The sequence below is a fragment of the Macrobrachium rosenbergii genome, chromosome 44, assembly GCF_040412425.1.
Source record: "Macrobrachium rosenbergii isolate ZJJX-2024 chromosome 44, ASM4041242v1, whole genome shotgun sequence".
NCBI classification, from domain to species: Eukaryota; Metazoa; Arthropoda; class Malacostraca; order Decapoda; family Palaemonidae; genus Macrobrachium; species Macrobrachium rosenbergii.
Window position 1 is genome coordinate 21,980,504 of NC_089784.1, and position 24,000 is coordinate 22,004,503.

The 24,000-nt window shown below is 33.5% G+C and overlaps 1 protein-coding gene across 2 annotated transcripts in view; it reads right to left on the reverse strand.

Annotated features, from left to right (window-relative positions):
- Positions 1 to 24,000, reverse strand: part of LOC136829394 (lachesin-like) — a 161,830-nt gene that overhangs the window by 17,116 nt on the left and 120,714 nt on the right. For both annotated transcript variants that reach the window (XM_067087887.1, XM_067087888.1), the window contains 7 exons: positions 23,671 to 23,820; positions 22,495 to 22,638; positions 13,316 to 13,468; positions 12,328 to 12,574; positions 8,143 to 8,270; positions 6,141 to 6,351; positions 2,514 to 2,642 (listed from right to left, as the gene is read on the reverse strand). In XM_067087887.1, the coding sequence (XP_066943988.1) occupies positions 2,514 to 2,642; positions 6,141 to 6,351; positions 8,143 to 8,270; positions 12,328 to 12,574; positions 13,316 to 13,468; positions 22,495 to 22,638; positions 23,671 to 23,820 (1,162 nt within the window). The remainder of the gene's footprint in view (positions 1 to 2,513; positions 2,643 to 6,140; positions 6,352 to 8,142; positions 8,271 to 12,327; positions 12,575 to 13,315; positions 13,469 to 22,494; positions 22,639 to 23,670; positions 23,821 to 24,000) is intronic.

Sequence of the window (24,000 nt, forward strand, 5' to 3'; positions counted from 1 at the left end):
TGGGAATCCTCTTTATCTTACTTCCTCTAAAGTGATTATTAACCTCTGATACTTGACGTCACACCTACCTCCATACAAATGTGGGAAATTTATAGTGCTGAATGCTTGCTACATCATCGTCGTAACTGAACAAAGATAACATTAGACCAGTAATATACAGCGGTATATCAAAGGGCAATATTATTATACCAAGCCATCTAACATCTGCCATAATCCAGGAAATTATATTTCCGATGTATATCCCTTACTTTTAATGCTACCTGAGCTTCCCTGTGGTAGTATTATATGTAATGTTACTAATGAGGAGACAGTTGGATATAAGTCATCTTTTTTCACTTTTGATTTTGCTTCGGATATACTCATCGTATTCGACATAAATTTTTAGGATTTTCTTAATAATCATGATTTGTAAATTTAAATTTGAAATGCGAACGAAGCTCTCCTATAGGTTATCGTTAGGTATTTCATATTTTTCTCTTCTCTTGATGCGGTTTTTATATATCTCTTGCATGTTTGCCATCAAAATGTAACCTAGATTCGCTTTTTTCCTTCGTCTATATTTTTTCTTTACACGTTTTATTTTATTTTTTCATCAAGAATGAATAAAGTTCTAGTTTCCTCTTTTATGAAGTCTCTCTCGTTCTATAATGAAAAATGGCGGTTTTAGATTCAATTTAAAATTGTTTCATCACAACCAGAACACAATGTAACTCTTGATTTAAGTAAATCTTCTAGAGGTCAAGGATTTTGATTATCCTGGTGAAAACTACCTGCAAACTGATATGAATAATTTCCTAAAGATCTCCCTGACGACTTATTTTCTCCACTTAATCTAGCAAACTAATTAGCAAATCATACAATTCTGCAACAATATAAAAATATACATACATACATTGTATATACACACACATATATATATATATATAGTATATATATATATATATATATATATATATATATATATATATATATATATATATATATATATATTCTAAAGTACAAATTACTTGTATCCTATGTAATTAGTAATGTTAGCAATTACAGAGATATGAGAGTTCTGGAGTTCTCCCGGTTAGTTTCACTACCTGTATCATCCATCATCTGCGACAATAATAATAATAATAATTCATCAAGACATCAGATTAAAATCATGCATAGAATGAAGTCGGGACCTCCCATGAGTTTGATTCCTGGTACTGAACTGTTTTGATATCATTTATTACAAAATGGAGTCGAGATGGATTTCCGCAGGTCTAATATCGAGTTAAGAATCAATTTTTCCAGGAACCAACCTCATTCTTCATTCTTCAAACGACAGAAGAGTTAGTAAAGGTAGTTAAAGATGCTTCGAAAATGCAGGATACAATCGGCCTGAATAATTATGTTAGTCATTTCTACATCACCAAAAGAAGGGCAGAGCCATATTATTATTGTTAAAAGCAATCGATTACACAAGAGCTGCAGGATGCCTTGAGGATAGATTTTATAGACTCCGGGGAGAATTCAGTGAAATCAGATGAATTTTTAAAAGTATAAAGTCTTGCACTGTTTGAAGGGAATATGACAGTAACTGAGAGAAAAAATCGTTCATTAAAAGAACAGGTAAATCTTACGAAATCAGATGAATTTTCAAAAGCATAAAATCCTATTCTGTTTGAAGGGAATATGACATAACTGATACGATAATTATTGATTCAAGGGACAAGAAAATACTACGAAACCAAGTTAATTTCAAAAAAGTGTAAAATTCTATTCCGTGTGAAGGGAGTACGACAATAAATGAGGAAATAATCGTTGATTAAAGGGACAGGAAACATTGCAACAAACACCAAAAATGAAATAATTATCTTGATTAGTTTTCCTCGAACATTGTTCCCAGGAGCTGATATCCTCTAGACGCCCTACATAAAAAGAATCTCCGTATTAACCACAGAGGGAGAAAGGTCTGAAGCGAATGATCAAAACATCAGGAAGAGCTGGAGTCAGCGTGGGCGCCCAGGGAAGGGTGAAGCCGTCAAAAGCTTGGTTTTGATGACTGTATCTAGAGATGCAGTGGGGGAATCCGGAGACTCGGCTGAGGGTGTATATATATATATATATATATATATATATATATATATATATATATATATATATATATATATATATATATATATATATATATATATATATATATATATATATATATATATATATATATATATATATATATATACATATATATCTATGTATATATATACAATATATATGTATATATATATACAATATATATATATATATATATATATATATATATATATATATATATATATATATATATATATATATATATATATATATATATATATATATATATATATATATATATATATATATACATACATATACTCTCTCGCTCGGCGACACAATAAAAAGCTACACAAAAAACAACTGAAAAGGGAGGGATGTGGGTTAGTCTTTTCCAACGTCTCTTTGTTTTTGCTTGTTTTTTGTTTCTAGAGGCAAAGACAAACCTTCCGTGAGTGGAGCGATGTTCTCTGGTTCCGGAGCCAGGGTCGTAGAAGTATCAGTAGTAGTAGTAGTAGTAGGAGGAGGAGTAGTAGTGGTAGTAGTAGAAGTGGTAGTAGTAGTGCTAGGTTCTTCTATATGGCAGAAAATAAGGATATATATATTTGAAGTAACTGTATTCGTGTCATTTTTTTTTCAAGCCGCTAAAGTTATGTTCTATGGGATTGAATGGAAATTCTTTTTATGATGCCAGTATCTTTAGTTAAGATAATTAATCATTTTGTTTAGGAAGAAATGTTCATCTAGGCTATGGGGGAAACCTTGTTTTATCTGTTCTGCTTTTAATATATTTGTTATTTATTTAGATTGTAAATTAAGAATGTTTACACTTTCATTTATTCTTGTTTTCTTTATTTACTTAACTCCACGTTATTATATTAATACTGGCATCTGCCTTTAACTCTGAAGCCGATGGCCAATTATGGAACAATTCTTCATTTATTTTTTAGCACAGGCCCATCAGCGTCACTGCAGACATTTAGTTTTAACATTTTTAATATCTTTATAAGTTGAAGAATACGATTAATGTTCAAAATAAAGTTTAAATAGTTTAAATTAAATGTTCCCACTGACGAAAACAAACACTGAAAAGTGTCACAAGAGAGGAAAAATTTGTTTAGGAATGAAAATCTGTTTTAAACGTTGTCTTATTAACCTCGTCAGTGGTTGTACATACAAAGCATTAGTTTAAAAAAAGAAATTTAAAACAAGCGAAGACTCGGAAAATTCACCTCGGATCAATTCTAAGACTCAGGACAAAGTAAAAAAGGAAATCAATGAAAAAATATTGAAAACAAAATCAAGAATATCACTCAAATATAAATTGAATACATAAACAGTGACATACTACGGTACACAGTGGTGACAAAATTTCAGGGAAAAGATAAATATCACTGCATATACCAGTTGATAAAGTGACTAATTCTCGGAGGCTAGCTTACCCTCAATCAAATTACACAATATAGGCTGTAGCAAAATATCCTAAAATCGAAATGAATGGTTTACTAAAAATTCTTATTTTTTCCTAAATATTCGGCAAATTATATACTCTGAAAATTACTTAATAATAACGACAACGGAAATGGGCCCACGAAATTTCCCTTCCCATTACCAAATCATGTATTTACGATACCAAGACTGTTAAGTAATCAACTACTACAAGATGGTCTAAACAGTAATCAACAGTCAATTATGGTGGAAGAGGAATTTTTTAGTTTATGACTGGCAAAAATGATGTATAAGATGGAGTGTAAGAGTACTTGCAATGAGTGATTAGTGTCCCTAATATTCTTGAGAGTCAACCACTACTGAGGGAGAGGACTCAAACTGAAACACACATACAATATATATATATATATATATATATATATATATATATATATATATATATATATATATATATATATAATTATATTTGTGTGTATACATATACATACATACATACATACATACATATATATATATATATATATATATATATATATATATATATATATATAATATATATATATATATATATATATAATGTGTGTGTGTGTGTGTATGTGTGTGTGTACGTATGTGTACAGTGCACTATCTATTTTAGTTCTTACACAGCCATTATAGAGCTGAGAAAAAGAAAGATTATTTAAAAATTTTACGCAAATGAAACGATTACTTCCTACACCACTAAGAAACAATATGAAAAGAATAATAATAATAAAAAAGACTTTCATGATCTTCACAACGCAAAATACTGAAAATCCATATTTCCGGCGACAAATAAAGCGTGAAGGGGAGGAGAGAAAACAACCTTTCAAGGAATGCGAGACTTGAATATAATGCAAGAGTGACGTTGATAAGTTGATTTAGTTCCGAGAGGGGAGCGGAGGAGAACGAGCATTGCTGACCCTCGGCTGACAGGGGTCCAGGGATGTATGGAAGCTGAACTTCCTCGCCCTGAGGGCGTTTTGTGCTGTCACATCGCAAGGGAATCCACGTGCATGTGTGTGTGTGTGTGTTGTGTAGATTTTTGTTTTTATCTTTGTTTTTGCCTTCATATGAATTACTTTAGTGATGTGTTTGTTTATATTTGGATGACTTTTACATGTTCGCATGAACGGAAACGCGAACATGAAGACAACACACACATGCAAATACACACAACACACATATATATATATATATGTATGTATATATGTATGTATATATATATATATATCTATATATATACATACTTATATATATATATATATATATATATATATATATATATATATATATATATATATATATATATATATATATATATATAAATTATATATATATATGAATGAATTTTTATCACATCACCGTGATTCATATACAAGCATTAAGCTACAAACGTCCTTTAATATCAATTCGCTCTACCTCGAAATAATATATTTTTATATATGTTACCGAAGGGGAATTTTTAGTTGATAATAAGTTTGTCGTCCCGTGGGCTCAGAACCAACGAAAGACAAGAACTCAGGACTACAGTGACGCCTTTATCCACACGGCCAACAACTGAGTCCTGAGTTCTTGTAAAGGCGTCACTGTAGTCCTGAGTATTTTGTCTCTCGTTGGTTATATGAAAATACGGGACGACGAACTTATTATCAACTAAAAAGGACGTTTGGTAACATATATGAAAATATATTATTTCCGATATATATATATATATGATATTAAAGGATATTTATATATAATACAGTATATATATATATATATATATATATATATATATATATATATATATATATATATATATATATATGTGTGTGTGTGTGTGTGTGTACGTATGCGTTTGAAACATCCTACTACCCATGACTTAAATAACGCTTGACCGATACGCATTTACCTCCCTAGCATAAATTCGCTCTTACAAAAAAAGTAATATTTTTTTAGGTACCAAAGTAACAATAGCTCATTGATTGTTACGCTCTCAAATTTTACCTGTTCTTTTAAGCAAAGTAAAAATTACCCTTCTCATTTATCACTTTTATGACCCTTAATTACCCTGAAGCATAACTCACAAACTTTACTCAGCCAATCAATTGCTCTCGTAGTAATAATACAACTTTCCATGTTTAATTTCATCTTACTAGTATTCTTATGACGTCAAAATTCACATCCACAGACAGTCCCACAATTTAAAAAACGCAAAGAAATTTCTATCTATTCAGTTTGCTATTTAAAATTTTCTTCTCAACAGTTTTCAAACATTTACATTATAGACGTTGTTCCTTCATCGTGCGGAACTGTAACTTCTTAGGTGTATATCATAAGTGACTTTTACTAATTGAACTTTAATCCTAAGATTTTTCATTCATTTTGATTAAAGGGAATGTTGTTACAGCCAACCAAAATGCAAAAATGAATAAATAAATATGATGACCAGTCACAAATGTAACTGTTCCGATGAATAACCAAGAGAATAATAATAATGACAAGTGTTAATTTTCCCCTTCAACAACAACGAAAACTAACTCTGGTCGAACCTAGCCATCCCTCGAATATCACCGATTATCAACTGGTCGTTTCTGTACAGGACGAGAGTCGAGGAGCCGTACCTTTCCTGGTGTAAAACTGGAAGATCTCGGAAGAATCCGACCAGCCGAACTTGTTCTCTACGGCGACCTCTGCTTCGTAGTCCGTGGCTGGCTCCAGATCCTCGATGGCGTGACTCATGTGGTGGAGGCGCCCAGATGCGATGTCTTCGGTGGGGCCAGGGGTGTACAGATGGTCGTCCCAGCCACCTGGGTCCTGAGAAGTCATGTTTGCCTGTAACGTAATACTCTCGAGTTATTTCGACTTCATATTCCTTCCCGTCGTTGTTGTTGCACGTACTGTACGTGTGCTTTGCCTTTGCACAGACGCATAGATATGCATACATACAAACATACATATATATACACATATAATATATATATATATATATATATATATATATATATATATAATATATATATATATATATATATATATATATATATATATATATATATATATATATATATATATATATATATATATATATATATATATATACCTAAATATATACATACATACACACACACACACATATATATAATATATATATATATATATATATATATATATATATATATATATATATATATAAACATATTATATTATACGTATATATATACATATAAATATATATAAATATATATATATATTTAACTATTTATATATACGTTTGTTGTGTACGGTACATGTACGTGTTTGTGTATTTACAAGCACGATGGTATATACTGCATACTTGATTTTTGTTTAAAAAAAAATAGGATTACTAGCATGTATATATATCCCTCATACATAAGCTTTGCCTTTCTAAAAACAGCGGGATTAATGGCACGCACACTCAGACAGTCTCATTAAAAACAATTCTTGGCCGTAAAGGTAAAACTCTCGGGGAGAAATAAGAAAATGATTACACTCGCGACCATTAAGGGATTAAAACCTAATTAACCTTATTATGGAGGGTGGCAGAGTGTCTCGGGTTTGCTAATGTGTAGTTCCCGGGGAACTGAGCTCAAAGGGAATTTCTGTGATTAACAAAATTACGGTTCTGAGGATTTCGACTTAAAACAAGATCATAATCGCATTCCTAATAAGCCGAACATTCATTTTGCCCGGTTTCGCTTCTTTCCGGCTTCGATAAATAGAGGCGGACCGACGTAATTTCCGGGTGCGTTGTCGGTTTCCTGAAGCGATCTAATCCTTAGATGAGCGACTTCATTTGCAATGCGACAAACTCTTGTTTTTACTCTTGCTCGGGCAGTTGGTGGGATTGTTTACATCATGCACAACTTTCTTGCGCGTACGTGCGTAAATGCATGTTGGTATATGTGCTATATGTGAATGTGTATTCATGCATATCAATTATCTACATTGAAAAATTTTAGAAATCACTGTGAACCACACACACACACATACACACACACACACACATATAAATATATTAACACATCACATATACAATTGTTCTATATTATATATATATATATATATATATGGATGGTATATATATATATATTTATTATAATATTAAACTTTATTTTAAAAACAGTCCAAACATACCGAAATTGACAGTGATTACACACACACATACTATACAAAAACACCACGCACACACACACACACACACACACACACATATATATATATATATATATATATATATATATATATATATATATATATATATATATATATATATATATATATATATATAAAACACTATTTAAAAACGTTTCAACATTTAAATAGTGTTTTATGATTACACATTCATATATACACTGTAGTATTACAGGAAAACACATTCATATATATATATATATATATATATATATATATATATATATATATATATATATATATATATATATATATATATATATATATATATATATATGTGTTTGTGTGTGTGTTCTGAAATCCTCGAACTCCTGTTTGCCTTATGAGCCAAATTCAATGAATTTTACGGTTTGTGTACTCATAAACACGATGCACAAAAATGCAATGTACAAGAACTTCTCTAGTCATTACCCTGGACTTTCTGTACCGAAGGCGATACTGGAGGATGGGAGTGTAAGTTTCAGTCTCCCAAGTGACTGTGTAGGCATCGTCCTCGCCTCCTGCAGGACTGCTGGTCATCCTTGGTGTCTTTGGAATACCTGTAGGAGAAGGGGACTGGATATTCTCTCGGAAGTTTTCTAACTGTCTGTTGACGTCATCAATATGGTCTATAAAGCAGCGAGGCCCTCACTGTGTTCACTGATTTGAAAAACGGAATCTTTCGCTTTATTTATTATTGATGTGTTTCTTTATTGAACGAAATATTAAAACAATTAAACGTAAGGTTAAAACAACTGAACGAAAGGTTAACACAATTAAACAAAAGATTAAAACAGGAATTTCCAAATTCTGTTGTAACGTCAATTGCTCTGTGTAACCGAGGGAACATCATTGAACAACAAAATGAAAAAGAATCTTCAAATTAAGAAATGAAATTGTATAGCATTTTCACAATACTTTTGTGCCCTTGTAAGTCTTTATAGCAACGACAATGTAATGTACGTTAAAATTTCAATATAAAACTTGAATTTTCTGATAATAAACTACCACTTTTCTTATTACGTTTTGACCTCATACATTATCTACGAAAATTTCTTTTATGATGGCAATAACTTAAAAACTTGAAGCTGCTGTAAATCATATTTCATTTTATTTGTAACTGAAATAACGGGAACAAGAAATCTGCCATGGACACCATTTCTCTTTTAAATTACTGCGCCTGGTTTCTCCTTACATAATGCACCGCATACCCTTGAAAGCATAGCTAGATAGATAGAAAGGCTGATAGGTAGAGACAATGATAAGATAGATAGACAAAAAGACTGATAGGTAGAGACACTGACTGATAAATAGATAGATAGATAGATAGATAGATAGATAGATAGATAGATAGATAGATAGATAGATAAAATACAGACTGATAGATAAATAGATGGCAGATTCCCAGAAAAATGTAGAACTGCACCATTATACAATTATTAAAAATACAAATTCTTAATAGAGGGATAAAAATTATGGCCTTCTTCCCAACAAAATGTACAACTGCTAAAGTTGAAGAGATTTTCGTTTTTTCACTGAAAAATTACACAATCTACAAACAAGGGCGTAAACAAAATAACAGTTGTGTCTTTTTCAGATAGTGAATACAAGCCGGTTTTTGGTTTGACTGCGTCATTCATCTCAAAACAGCTTTCGATTTTGATTCCATCCCCTCTTCACCAGCTGTTATTTTGACTGCCCAAATGATTTTCAATGGATACAAAGGTTTCTGTTTTGACTGCCCAAATGCATTTCCTTCCCAATGGATACAAGAGAATACAAAAAGGTTTTTGCCCAACAGAGTGAACAAAGAACCCCTTATACCAGTAGTTAGTTTTGACTGCTCAGATGCATCATTCCTCCCCCAGTGAATACAAGGAGGTTTTTGTTTTGACTGCCCAAATGCATCATTCCTCTCCCAATGGATACAAGGAGGTTTCTGTTTTGACTGCCCAAATGCATCATTCCTCTCCCAATGGATACAAGGAGGTTTCTGTTTTGACTGCCCATATGCATCATTCCTATCCCAATGGATACAAGGAGGTTTCTGTTTTGACTGCCCAAATGCATCATTCCTCTCCCAATGGATACAAGGAGGTTTCTGTTTTGACTGCCCAAATGCATCATTCCTCTCCCAATGGATACAAGGAGGTTTCTGTTTTGACTGCCCATATGCATCATTCCTATCCCAATGGATACAAGGAGGTTTCTGTTTTGACTGCCAAATGCATCATTCCTATCCCAATGGATACAAGGAGGTTTCTGTTTTGACTGCCCAAATGCATCATTCCTATCCCAATGGATACAAGGAGGTTTCTGTTTTGACTGCCCAAATGCATCATTCCTCTCCCAATGGATACAAGGAGGTTTCTGTTTTGACTGCCCAAATGCATCATTCCTATCCCAATGGATACAAGGAGGTTTCTGTTTTGACTGCCCAAATGCATCATTCCTCTCCCAATGGATACAAGGAGGTTTCTGTTTTGACTGCCCAAATGCATCATTCCTCTCCCAATGGATACAAGGAGGTTTCTGTTTTGACTGCCCAAATGCATCATTCCTCTCCCAATGCATACAAGGAGGTTTCTGTTTTGACTACCCAAATGCATCATTCCTCTCCCAATGGATACAAGGAGTTTTGTTTTGACTACCCAAATGCATCATTCCTCTCCCAGTGAATACAAGGAGGTTTTTGTTTTGACTGCCAATGCAACATTCCTCTCCCAATGGATATAAGTTCTGTTTTGACTGCCCAAATGCATCATTCCTCTCCAGTGGGTACAAGGAGTTCTGTTTTGACTGCACAAATGCGTCATTCCTGTCCCAGTGGATACAAGGAGGTTTTTTTTGACTGCCCAAATGCATCATTCCTCTCCCAACGGATACAAGGAGGATTTTGTTTTGACTGCCCAAATGCATCATTCCTCTCCCGATGGATACAAGGAGGTTTTTGTTTTGACTGCCCAAATGCGTCATTCCTCTCCCAGTGGATACAGGGAGGTTTTTGTTTTGACTGCCCAAATGCATCATTCCTTGGATACAAGGATGTTTTTGTTTTGACTGCGCAAATGCATCATTCCTCTCCCAATGGATACAAGGAGTTCTGCTTTGACTGCTCAAATGCATCGTTCCTCTCCCAATGGATACAAGGAGTTCTGCTTTGACTGCTCAAATGCATCACTCCTCTCCCAATGGATACAAGGCGTTCTGTTTTGACTGCTTCAAATGCATCATTCCTCTCCCAGTGGATACAAGGAGTTCTGTTTGACTGCCCAAATGAATCATTCCTCTCCCAGTGGATACAAGGAGTTCTGTTTTGACTGCCCTTATGCAGCATTGCTCTCCCAATGGATACAAGGAGTTCTGCTTTGACTACCCAAATGCATCATTTCTCTCCCAGTGGATACAAGGAGTTCTGTTTTTACTGCTTCAAATGCATCATTCCTCTCCCAATGGATACAAGGAGTTCTGTTTTGACTGCTTCAAATGCATCATTCCTCTCCCAATGGATACAAGGAGTTCTGTTTTGACTGCTCAAATGCATCATTCCTCTCCCAATGGATACAAGGAGTTCTGTTTTGACTGCCCAAATGAATCATTCCTCTCCCAATGGATACAAGTTCTGTTTTGACTGCTTCAAATGCATCATTCCTCTCCCAATGGATACAAGGAGTTCTGTTTTGACTGCCCAAATGCATCATTCCTCTCCCAATGGATACAATGAGTTCTGTTTTGACTGCTTCAAGTGCATCATTCCTCTCCCAATGGATACCAGGAGTTCTGTTTTAACTGCTTCAAATGCATCACTCCTCTCCCAATGGATACAAGGAGTTCTATTTTGACTGCTTCAAATGCATCATTCCTCTCCCAATGGATATAATGAGTTCTGTTTTGACTGCTCAAATGCATCGTTCCTCTCCCAATGGATACAAGGAGTTCTGTTTTGACTGCTTCAAATGCATCATTCCTCTCCCAATGGATACAATGAGTTCTGTTTTGACTGCCCAAATGCATCATTCCTCTCCCAATGGATACAAGGAGTTCTGTTTTGACTGCCCAAATGCATCATTCCTCTCCCAATGGATACAAGGAGTTCTATTTTGACTGCTCAAATGCATCATTCCTATCCCAATGGATACAATGAGTTCTGTTTTGACTGCTTCAAATGCATCATTCCTCTCCCAATGGATACAAGGAGCTCTGTTTTGGCTGCTCAAATGCATCATTCCTCTCCCAATGGATACAAGTTCTGTTTTGACTGCTCACATGCATCATTCCTCTCCCAATGGATACAAGGAGTTCTGTTTTGACTGCTCAAATGCATCATTCCTCTCCCAATGGATACAAGTTCTGTTTTGACTGCTCACATGGATACAAGGGGTTTCATTCATCATTCTCCCCAATGGATACAAGGAGTTCTGTTTTGACTGCTCAAATGCATCATTCCTCTCCCAATGGATACAAGGAGTTCTGTTTTGACTGCTCAAATGCATCATTCCTCTCCCAATGGATACAAGGAGTTCTGTTTTGACTGCTCAAATGCATCATTCCTCTCCCAGTGAATGCAAGGAGGCTTTTGCCCAACATGAAAAATGGAGAAGCCTTTTCCTTTCTTACCTGTGAGTCTGAGTGTGTGCTCCGCCCTGCCTCTCTCATTCTCGGCGATGCACTTGTAGTCTCCGAAGTCCTCCGCCTGCACGTGCTTTATGGTGAGGGTGTGGCGGTGTTGGGCGTCGTGCTCCTGAATGTGGGTGTCCTCCCTCACTGGCTGGCCCTCCTTCATCCAAGTCACGGAGGGAGCTGGACGCCCGTGAACTATACATAAGAGCTTGGCCTGGTCTCCCTCTCCGCTGTGCACCAGAGTCTGTGGGAGACAGATAGCAATGAGCATCGCTAAGCGTTTACTTCGTAACTTTATTATCATTTCTATTATTTTACTTCTCCTGCTCTTATTCTAGCTATTTTTCTTTTTATTACGATGTTCCCTCACTTTCATTAAAACATAAAACAAAATTAATAAAGCAGCTTTGTTTGGCAAGCGCATTTTCAATTAAAATAACTCTGGAAGCTGTTTCAGGGATGAAAATAAAGGTTCTGATACACAAAATAGCCAATTTAGGATTCAAAGTAAAAAGTTGCATTTTATGACTCAAAAACCAGTTAATTGATTCTCACCTCAACTGACATTAAATTCGTTTAAGAAACTCTTCTGATTAAACCCGCAAAAGATCTAATTTAATCAGTGTTAATCCTGTAATCGTATGTCAACAAAACAGACAACAACACACACACATATATATATATATATATATATATATATATATATATATATATATATATATATATATATATATATATTCCTATACACACACACACACACACACACACACACACACACATATATATATATATATATATATATATATATATATATATATATATATATATATGGACATAAGAATGTATGTATGTACGTATGTATATAAAGATAATTGAACAAGACGTGTCATTCACTGCTCTTGAAATTAATGATCCATTCAAAACTAATTGTGACACTTGCTGGCGACCAGACCAGAAATAACAACACAAAAATCCCGGTACACACCTGAGTCCCTACCTGTTCAGCAATGATCTCCGGCTCGTATTCCACTTCGATGGTCATGGCAACCGAACTGGGTTCGCCGATGCCGTTGGAAGCTGTGCATACGTAATCACCCTCCACGTGGCGGTCCACGTCATTGATGATTATGCTTAGTCCCTGTTCAAAAATAAATGATGATAAATTTCAATAAATATATATATATATATATATATATATATATATATATATATAATGAATAACAGGACCTCATTTAAACAGAATGGTATCTAACGGGGATTTTAATCACAAAAGTTACAAGCTTTCAAGGACCAACTGCCCCCATCGTCCGGTAGCCGTAAAATGACAAGACACGTGTTCTTGCTGTATTCGTACGCGTTTGGGGAAAGAAATTAAAGCCCTTGTCGATCCGATTCTTTGTGGTGGATCTCGTACACCCTTTAACCTCTATCTCCATCTTTTTTACGAATGTATAGTACAACTGTGCAAGTGATTAAGTTTGATATATATATATATATATATATATATATATATATATATATATATATATATATATATATATATATATATATATATACATATATATACACACTACAGTAAAACCTCAAGGCTACTGTAGACAAATGAAAAAGTGTCTGAAATACTGGTGCACTGCAAGCAATTATTAACTCTTGAGAGCAATGTGCTTCTTTTATTAACTCTTGACTGTGGGTTGGTATAAATAGCTTACCATTGATATGTAATGAGAGTGTATCCGGGTGACCCTACTGACTCAGTGTGGTTTTAGATATTCATTTAATCATACCTGGAATTTTATTATAGTCTTCTCGTTTGCAATTTATTTGATTTAAAAGCTTTCTGTCATGAAAATTTCTGCAAGGTACAGTTTGCTGAGAGAAGTATTGAACTAAAGCATTTTCTTCCTGGGCGTGGCACTGAATGTACGAGTATAAGTTACATTTACATATAAATTTAGAAATATTCCTATTTTCGTTCTAAGAAAAAAAGACTCATTAAAAATTTTTCAAAATAAAAAATTAAAAAGTTAATGAGAAGAAAATGCCAAAGGAGTGGTCTAACCTATTCATAAAAAAAGTAAAGGATCTTCCTTAATCTCTATTTTTTTCGCAAATACAATATTATAAAGATATGATTGCTTTAAAACCGAGCTGTAGGTATGAGCTACATACCAGCCTACACACCCATACACGCCTGCGAGCGCACATATCCACACACACACACACACACACACACACACACACACACACACACACACACACACAGGCACACTCATACATATCTATACACTACTAATTACTTTCTTGGTTGTCCGTCAGGATATTTCCTATAGAGTTGTCGTTCCAAATTTGCCTAATTAGAATACGCCAGTCAACCTGTCAGTTACACTGTTCTTCCGACTGACACAGAGATCCAAAGTGTTTGTTATTTTTATTCTGCTGACATCCGAAGCCCTTCCTCTCTCTCTCGCTCTCTCTCTCTATCTCTTTCTCTGTATCTACGTATTGTATTTGCATCTTTCATGGACGTACATACCGGCAACCTTTTTCTGCCTTCGTTGTTCTTTCCAAGGTTCCCCTGTGATTGCCTTTGAGAGAGAGAGAGAGAGAGAGAGAGAGAGAGAGAGAGAGAGAGAGAGAGAGAGAGAGAGAGAGTTTTTAATTACAGATGCGTTCTATACTTATTTCCAGCCATCACAACCCTAGAACTCTTATTTCTAACTAATTCTTTTGTGCCTAAAGCTGCATTATTTACCACACTTTTCAAAGCGACTACTGACTTTTTAACTATCTTTATTATTATAGATGTTAGTTTGCGTGAAACCGGATTATAGGCTTGGTTTTCAATTTTGTTCTATAAGAACATCAACGTCAGTGGCAATCTTTTTTCACACTAAGTTTCACAACAATGGAAGATTCCAGTCCGAATGCTGTTTACATCCATTTCAATTTTCTTACGAACCAGTTGGTATATGGTTAAGCCAATACATAAAGAATAACTTACAGTTAATATCTTATCTTGACTTCAGGCTTACTTAATATCCACATAATCTAGGTAAAATGCTCAATCACTTTTACTTTTTTGCCATATGTAATTTTGTAAAAATAATTACTGTTATGCCCTTTAGCACACGCACACACCTGCATATATATATATATATATATATATATATATATATATATATATATATATATATATATATATATATATATATATATATATATATATATATATATATATATATATATATATATATATATATATATATATAAAATAGTCTTTGCGTAAGTGTGTGTGTATGTAAAAGTCTTCTTCCTGCAATCTACCAGCCCTTACGAAGACCCCATCGAAGCTAAAGTAACGAAGGAAAACTTGATATTTCGGCCGACGGCGACCTTTAAAATTCACGCACGAATTCCTACCTAATTTTCGTCACTGGTCTAAGAAACCTCATTCCAGTATTCTTTCGCCCAGGCATATTCTCTTTCTCTCCTTGGAATCACTTCTTCCCAATCTATAATACTTTTCATTAATGCATTCAATGACTTCTTCAAACTTCACCATTGTTTACACTCTCTTATGATAAAAAAACCATAATGTCCTCATGCCTTTCTAGTACCACTTAGGTGGACTCTTTTTCCTTACATATCACGTCTACATGACGACTGCTTTTCTTACTCTTGTTCTCTTTAATTTCGCGTTATGAGTACCCCTGCTCCAAAGTATCCCCCGTCTTCTGCCCTTAAAACGGCAATTAGTAATCTCTTCTGAATGTACACTTTTATTTTAATTTTTTTGAAGGGGGGGGGCGTGCTTCAAGCAAGTCACTTGATATACTTACTTCCTAGAAAATGCGTGGCTGTATTGGTGATATTTCCCACCACTGCTGTATGTATGTGTGTATGAATCGCTGATTACTCTTGATGCTAAAAATGTAACGATAAGATCCTTCCGAGAAGGATATTTATGTATGTATGCATGTATGTACGTAAATGTATGTATGTATGCATCATTGCCTACTCTTGATACTAAAACTGTAACGATAATGATAGCCTTCCGACAAGTAATAAATAGGACTTTCAGCTTTACTATACTAAGGTTAATAAAAAAACATATTTTGGAAAAAAAATCACAATCTAAAGTGTCTAGATATCATTTCATAAATATCCAAAAAGGGGCCAAAAAAAATTCTTTGTGAGTTTATTGATTATCTGAGTGACTTCAGTACATCAGCAACTAAAATTAATATTAGTTTTGGAATGAGACAGGCATAATTCATGACATAATATATATATATATATATATATATATATATATATATATATATATATATATATATATATATATATATATATATATATATATATATATATATATATATATATATATATATATATATATGTGTGTATGTATATATATATATATGTGTGTGTATACTAGTCCTCTCACCCATTATTCACTGGCCTGCCTCTACTACGCTCTTACACACATTCATAAGTAAGCAGACGTACAGTACATTCATCTAAAGAGAATAACAGACTGTTCTTAAATATATCAACACAAGACTTCAAAGGCCAAAGGCGGATTTCCGCCCTTCTACAGCCTCTCGTATGAGATTCTAAGAAAAACACAAAAGACTGCCGATATAAAATTTCTTACATATTTCTCTTTTTTTAATGCCGTATTTAACAGAATGCGATTTGCTTCAATATTGATAAACTGATTCTGGTTATAATGACAGCAGCAGCGCAGGTAAGGAAATGATTACATTGAAAGGAGTTTCAATGTTCTTTACGACAATTATCATCTATGGTAACCAGCTATGTGTCATTGGTGCTCTTTCCCGAACTTCAGTTAACATTTTAGCTTTCCCGTGTTTTTTTAATAATGTTTTTCGCTTCCGATTTGCTAACTCCTAGTACAATATTTGCATGTAATAGCAGATTTTGTTTCAGACAAATCATGTCATCTATTCCTTAGTAAACACCATTTAATTTTATTCAGACAATCAGCATGACTGTCATAGTATTTAACTCTGATGTCAATTAAAGTAATCATCTTGCGTGGAGATTTGAAGAATTCTGAAATTTCTAATACCTTCCCAGATGCGTGCAAGTGAAATGTGGAAAGATTTCCACGTAGACTTTCAGTCATCGATGCTGATAAGGAAAATAAAATTTCTTAAGCATAAGAAACTTACATCTATAGTAACATCGTATATAATTATACTTTCATTATATTGGTAAGAAAAAAGAAGAAAAGCAACAAGTTTAAACGATTACAAAATTCAATATTCAATCTAAAAATAAATATAAACATCTGTGCAAGCATGAGACATTAGTTCACAATTTAAATGTTCACAACTAAGTATTTTAATTAAAATTCAAACATTTCATTTCCACTTGGCAAAGAATAAACTTTCCGCAGATGCAATAACTATCTGAGAGGCAGCTTGTTTATATAATGACTTTCGCTGACTATTAAATGATAGTGGAATAATGTAACGTGTGAACTAATGCGAGGAAAAATGGCTTAAATATGATTAAGATGAGAATGACTTTTATTGAATTATTGAGGACACGAAAAACGAAAAAAAAAAATTCTTAAGGTTACAATTTTCTCTCTCTCTCTCTCTCTCTCTCTCTCTCTCTCTCTCTCTCTCTCTCTCTCTCTCTCACACACACACACACACACACACACACACATGCATAGAAATACAATGGCTCAAAAATAGAAAAACCATGGCTTAACACAATCCTTACTGTCATCATTTGGATGCACAAGAGAAGTCGATGCTGTTAATAAAATAATGTAATTCACTTCATAGAGGGGGGAAATACTTAACTAAACACATACGCAAGCACGCACGCACGAACGCATGCACACACACGCACAAACACACACACAGATATATATGTCTATATATATATGTGTGTGTGTGTGTGTGTGTGTGTTTAGCAGTACCATCGTCTTCCTGGTACTGGCTTAAATGAATCTAACCATAACTTGATACAATAGAATGTTTTTTAAATGGCTGGTAGTATCCAAGGCATTGTCAGTTCTTAATTAGACTGGGAAAGGGGTGAGCAGAATGGTGTTGAGTATTTAGGAAATGAGGGGAAAGTCTAGGCACTAAAATAACAGTGTGTCCTTTCTTTTCATTTCATTTGTAACGGGAGAAGGGAAACGTTTTCACACCTACTCTGCCATTCTGCAAATTTTTGTCTACTTGTTTCTCTACGAATTTCCGTTTGCGCTTTTCTGCAGGATATGCAGGATATCAATTTCGACCTGCATGTAGCTATTTATACAGACATACCTCTTCATGGATTATTAATATTAAGTTCGAATATATATATATATATATATATATATATATATATATATATATATATATATATATATATATATATATATATATATATATATATATATATATATATATATATATATATATATATATATATATATATATATATATATATATATATATATATATATATATATATATATATATAATATCCTAACATCAGGAGGCTACTGAAAAAAATCACTGCCACGTTCAAACTTTAACTACTGAATCGTAAATGAACCCTTTTACAGAAACATTTTAATAAATTAGCTGCCTTGTAAACTTCTCTGTACTATGCCATTCACCTATATATAACATCCACTCCTGCACTCCTTGAACATCAAGGCCCTTACTTTCCTATCTCTCTTTTACTCCAGCTAACATTAAGCCACATAGACCTCGTAACTACTCGTTTCCCTTCCAGTCTTTGGCATACGCTCAACTTTTGCAACCCCTGAGGCTGTCAGATGAAAGAGTTTCTTCATATGCTTTCCATTCGGATTCACGGCTTGCAGAGGAAGCCTATCCAGAAAAGCGTAAGGAAATCGAGAATTTCAGGAGCCTTTGTACCTCAATAATAAAATTACATGTATCTGACGAATGCCAGTAGTAGGTGTTCTTTTATATACAGTATATATATATATATATATATATATATATATATATATATATATATATATATATATATATATATATATATATATATATATATATATATATATATATATATATATATATACTGTATATATAATTTATGTATATAAACTATATAAACATATATATATATATAAATATATATATATATATATATATATATATATATATATATATATATATATATATATATATAAAATATGTCTAAGTCTATACATACAGAATGCATCAAGAGGAAGAAAGTCATTATTTTATTTTTTCCCGCCATTCAAATAATGTCTATTGGTTTGAGAGACTGCAAATACAAAAGACACACTCAGAAAATATGGTCTGACTGAATGCCAAATTAACATCACTGGAAAGAAGCCACAGTAATATATCTCAAATAGTCATTATTTTATATGAAGATAAAATATATGTTTTATTGTAACTTCCTGTTGACATTATTTACTTATAAAATCTAATATAAAAATATATATATTATATATATATATATATATATATATATATATATATATATATATATATATATATATATATATATATATATATATATATATATATATATATATATATATATACTATATATATATATACATATGTATGTATAATATATATATATATATATATATATAAATATTTATATATACATATGTATGAATATATGTGTACATATATATATACATATATACATATATATATATATATATATATATATATATATATATATATATATATAGATAGAGAGAGAGAGAGAGAGAGAGAGAGAGAGAGAGAGAGAGAGAGAGAGAAAACACCGACTACTAACACAAAATTAGCAAATGGCATAACCTATCGGTGAGAAAAAACGCTCGGTATAATGTCAATTAATTAGGAAATTCAGAATACTACTAATTTACCTTTGCAGAAACCGGAGCTAGATGAAGCCACTAATGACCAGCAATATAACAGAGACGATCAAATGAATGAACCGAATAAAAGTGCTCAAACAGAGGGGAGATACAATCGCGCAAATGAGTAAATTACAATCACGGACTGAATCCGTATTATAACTTAAATCAAAGTTTAATTACAGGTTATCCCAAAGCCGTTATTAATCTTCAGTCATAATAACCGTTATGGTCTGTAAAGACAGAAAACGCTTTTACGTGTATTAAAAGCTTAATAATTGCACTTACACCGTATATCTCAGTCTGTTTTTCTCAGTAGTGAATACCAATATTGTACAGATTAAATAATAAATTTGTTAAATATAATGTGAAAACCCTTATTTCTCAAGATTTCGAATTACTAATACTGACATCTCGCGAGCTTCCCAGAAATTATAGCGGTTATCTATACATTCCTTCAACGATAAATGTACAGCGACAACTTGTGTAGCAATTATGCTCATTAATGTTCATACAGGCCATTTACTTATTCATGGTTATTCTCTATTGTATAGTTGCCTCTGAATAAAGTAATGGTTGCCCAGAGCGTTGATCCAACAAGTGTTTGATGTATATCAATAATTTTGCATTTAAAGTTATGCTGACAGTTATTTCATTCACTGAAAGACTATAAATTATAACACCTAAAAGCGAAGTAGCCTTCCTATAACACTTGTCACTTAACACCTTTCCAAGCATTTCCTGAAACAGGCGTAAGTGTAAACAAATATTTGATGTTACACCATCACAGCTGAAAAATCATGCTACTTCCAATTTCACTTTTAACGTGATTTTGACGGCTTCATTTCAAATATGTCACTAAAAGATACAAATACAAAAGTGAAACTCTTCGTAACATCTGTTGAGTCAATTGATTATTTGACGTCATAAATATAACTCGCTTAGCATTTTCTCTGAGGATTTTTTACGCTGAATTTGTCAGTAATGTTCTGTAGCATTACATACGTTCTATGAATTCATACGCATTTAATTAATTGACACGATGCTGGGTAGTCCTCTTTAAGTATTTGGAATTCTTCCCTAGCTGGTCATAATATAAGAAATAACGCGTGCTGCAAAATAAACAGAGAGAGAGAGAGAGAGAGAGAGAGAGAGAGAGAGAGAGAGAGAGAGAGAGAGAGAGAGAGAGAGAGAAGGGAAATTATAAAAAAAAACCTAAACAGGAACTTGTGAAGTAATGATTAATTTTCCTTTACATCTCTGGTAAGATAGTTTATTATTAAAGTTTCCGCTGTCCATATTCTAGACAAATATGTAGGCATTGTTATGTGAATTTATTTTACAAAAAAGACTATTATATATAAATAGTCTTTTTTGTAAAATAAATTCACACACACACATATATATATATATATATATATATATATATATATATATATATATATATATATATATATATATATATATATATATATATATATATATATATACATATATACTGTATTCATATATATACATATGAACTCTTAAGTAACAAATGTTATGCATATTTAATTTATAAGCATTTATATATTTTTGGTAAAGGACGGCACAACTAAAAGACGAGCTTCTTATCCATACTGACAACAAATTCATCGTGATGAGTCTAATATGTGCATGTACGCTTCCGCCCACGTACACAATACCATCCCTTTATTTTACGCTTCCGAGTTGTCCTCTACAAGCGGGGAAATTTTCTGTCATTTGCAAATTTCTAAACAGCCAAGTTCTCGCCCGTAACGACGTGATTAATAGGCTGTAATTATTGTTTCGCAAAATCGCCATCAGTAATTATGAAATGACTGAACTTCCCGCCTCTGACATTAATTTTGAAAGGAAAGATATTCATTACTCCAACTTTTTAAGCTGGATTTTTGTGACACAATTCTCGCTACCAGCCCCCACCTCCCCCAACCCTTCTCCCCGGCCTGCCATATGAAAAAATAAATAAAAACGGGAAAAATGATATGTTCATTGTCAAACTCACGCAAGTGAGCTAAAGTGACTAGATCAAATTATGTCACATCTCATTCTTATTAAATACGCGATGCTTTTGCTGTTGTTGCGTTCGTTGTTTCCGTGCTGGGTTATCGCTTGTGTTATCTCCTGGTAACTCTCTGCTTAGGTGTTATCCTGTTTTCGAGTGTTTGTTATCGCCTTAATTTCGTCTTTTATTTAGGAGTTTGTTGCCGCTCGTGTTGAATAAACCTTTCGGTCTTAGAGGTGCTTACCTTTTCAGACTGCGCTCCTGAAGGCAGGTGTCCCTGACGGCGAGTCCAAGTGATCTGCGCCGGAGGGTTACCTTCGGCCTCACACTCAAGAGTCACGCTGTCACCCTGGACCACCTTCTGCACGGATGGACTCTTCGGGTATACCTGTCGAAGGACGAATGTGATGATGATTTCGAATCTTACAAATGAAAAGCTGCTTCTGAATTCCGTTCAGTAATGAAATATCGAATCTTACAAATGAAAACTTGCTTCTGAATTCTATTCAATAATGAAGATATCGAAACTTACAAATGAAAACTTGCTCCTCAATTCTGTTCAATAATGAAGATATCGAAACTTACAAATGAAAACTTGCTTCTGAATTCTATTCAATAATGAAATATCGAATCTTACAAATGAAAACCTGCTTCTGAATTCTATTCAATAATGAAGATATCAAATCTTACAAATGAAAACCTGCTTCTGAATTCTGTTCATCTTATTCTGTTTTTAGATGCTTTTAGTTAGATGTTTATTGTTTTATATATCTTTTTATTATTAAAATGATTTATATGAGTTTGCGTCAGATGCCAACGGGGAGATGACCTCTGCAAATAACCGTTCTGTTCCATGTCATTCCTAAGGTCAGAAAGGCCTTTAATATTTAATATGAGGACTTTCGATCAAAGTGGAAGGGACATATACAGGGAATGAGTCTGTCCACATATACAAGGTACCTGGAACATTCCTTCACATTCTTTCCATTCTTCTTAAAGATGGAGAGGATGTTTCCAAAAAGCTTCAGTGTTTATCATTATTCTTACAAACACACCATGAATACTCTACTTTTTAAGGGCATTTTTTTTTATTCTGTATTGACCGTAATAGACACTGTTAATTTGTTAATTTAATTTTTCTTTTCTAATAGCTGTTCTCTTCTTTCTCTATTTCCTATTACCCTCTGTTACTTCTTTCAAATGAACAGCATATTCTTTTGAAGCTTGAATTTCAAGTCACTAGCTCCTGTGGGCTTGTTCGTTTATATGAATAGAGTTCATCTTCTGAATAACAATAAAAATAATAATTATGCTGACTATTTAAAAGGCCCATTACATGCGAGCAAAAGCAACACATCGCGAGCAGCAGACTCAGCCTGAAGCCGGTGTAAAACCGGCCGCTGTGTCTCCGGACACTTACAGAAGCCGGGTAAAGGACGTCCAAAGTGTGGACGAGCTCTGTCACTGGATCCGTCTCGATGCGGCAAGCATACTTGCCAGCGTTCCTTTGGGTGACCCCTTTGAGGGTGAAAGTGTTGCCTTCTTTGGTGAACTTTGACGCCGGTTTTAGCTGCAAGAGAGAATGCAAAGAACCATCAGTTTACCCTAGGTCAGGGATCAAATGCGTACTCTAAGCAGAGCAAGAGAGAAGGCCATCTTGCACAGCAACTAAAATGAATAAGAGAGACAGACCGAGTGGCTGAATGGTTTACTGATGAAAATGAAACGCAGTTTATTTTAGATATCTTAA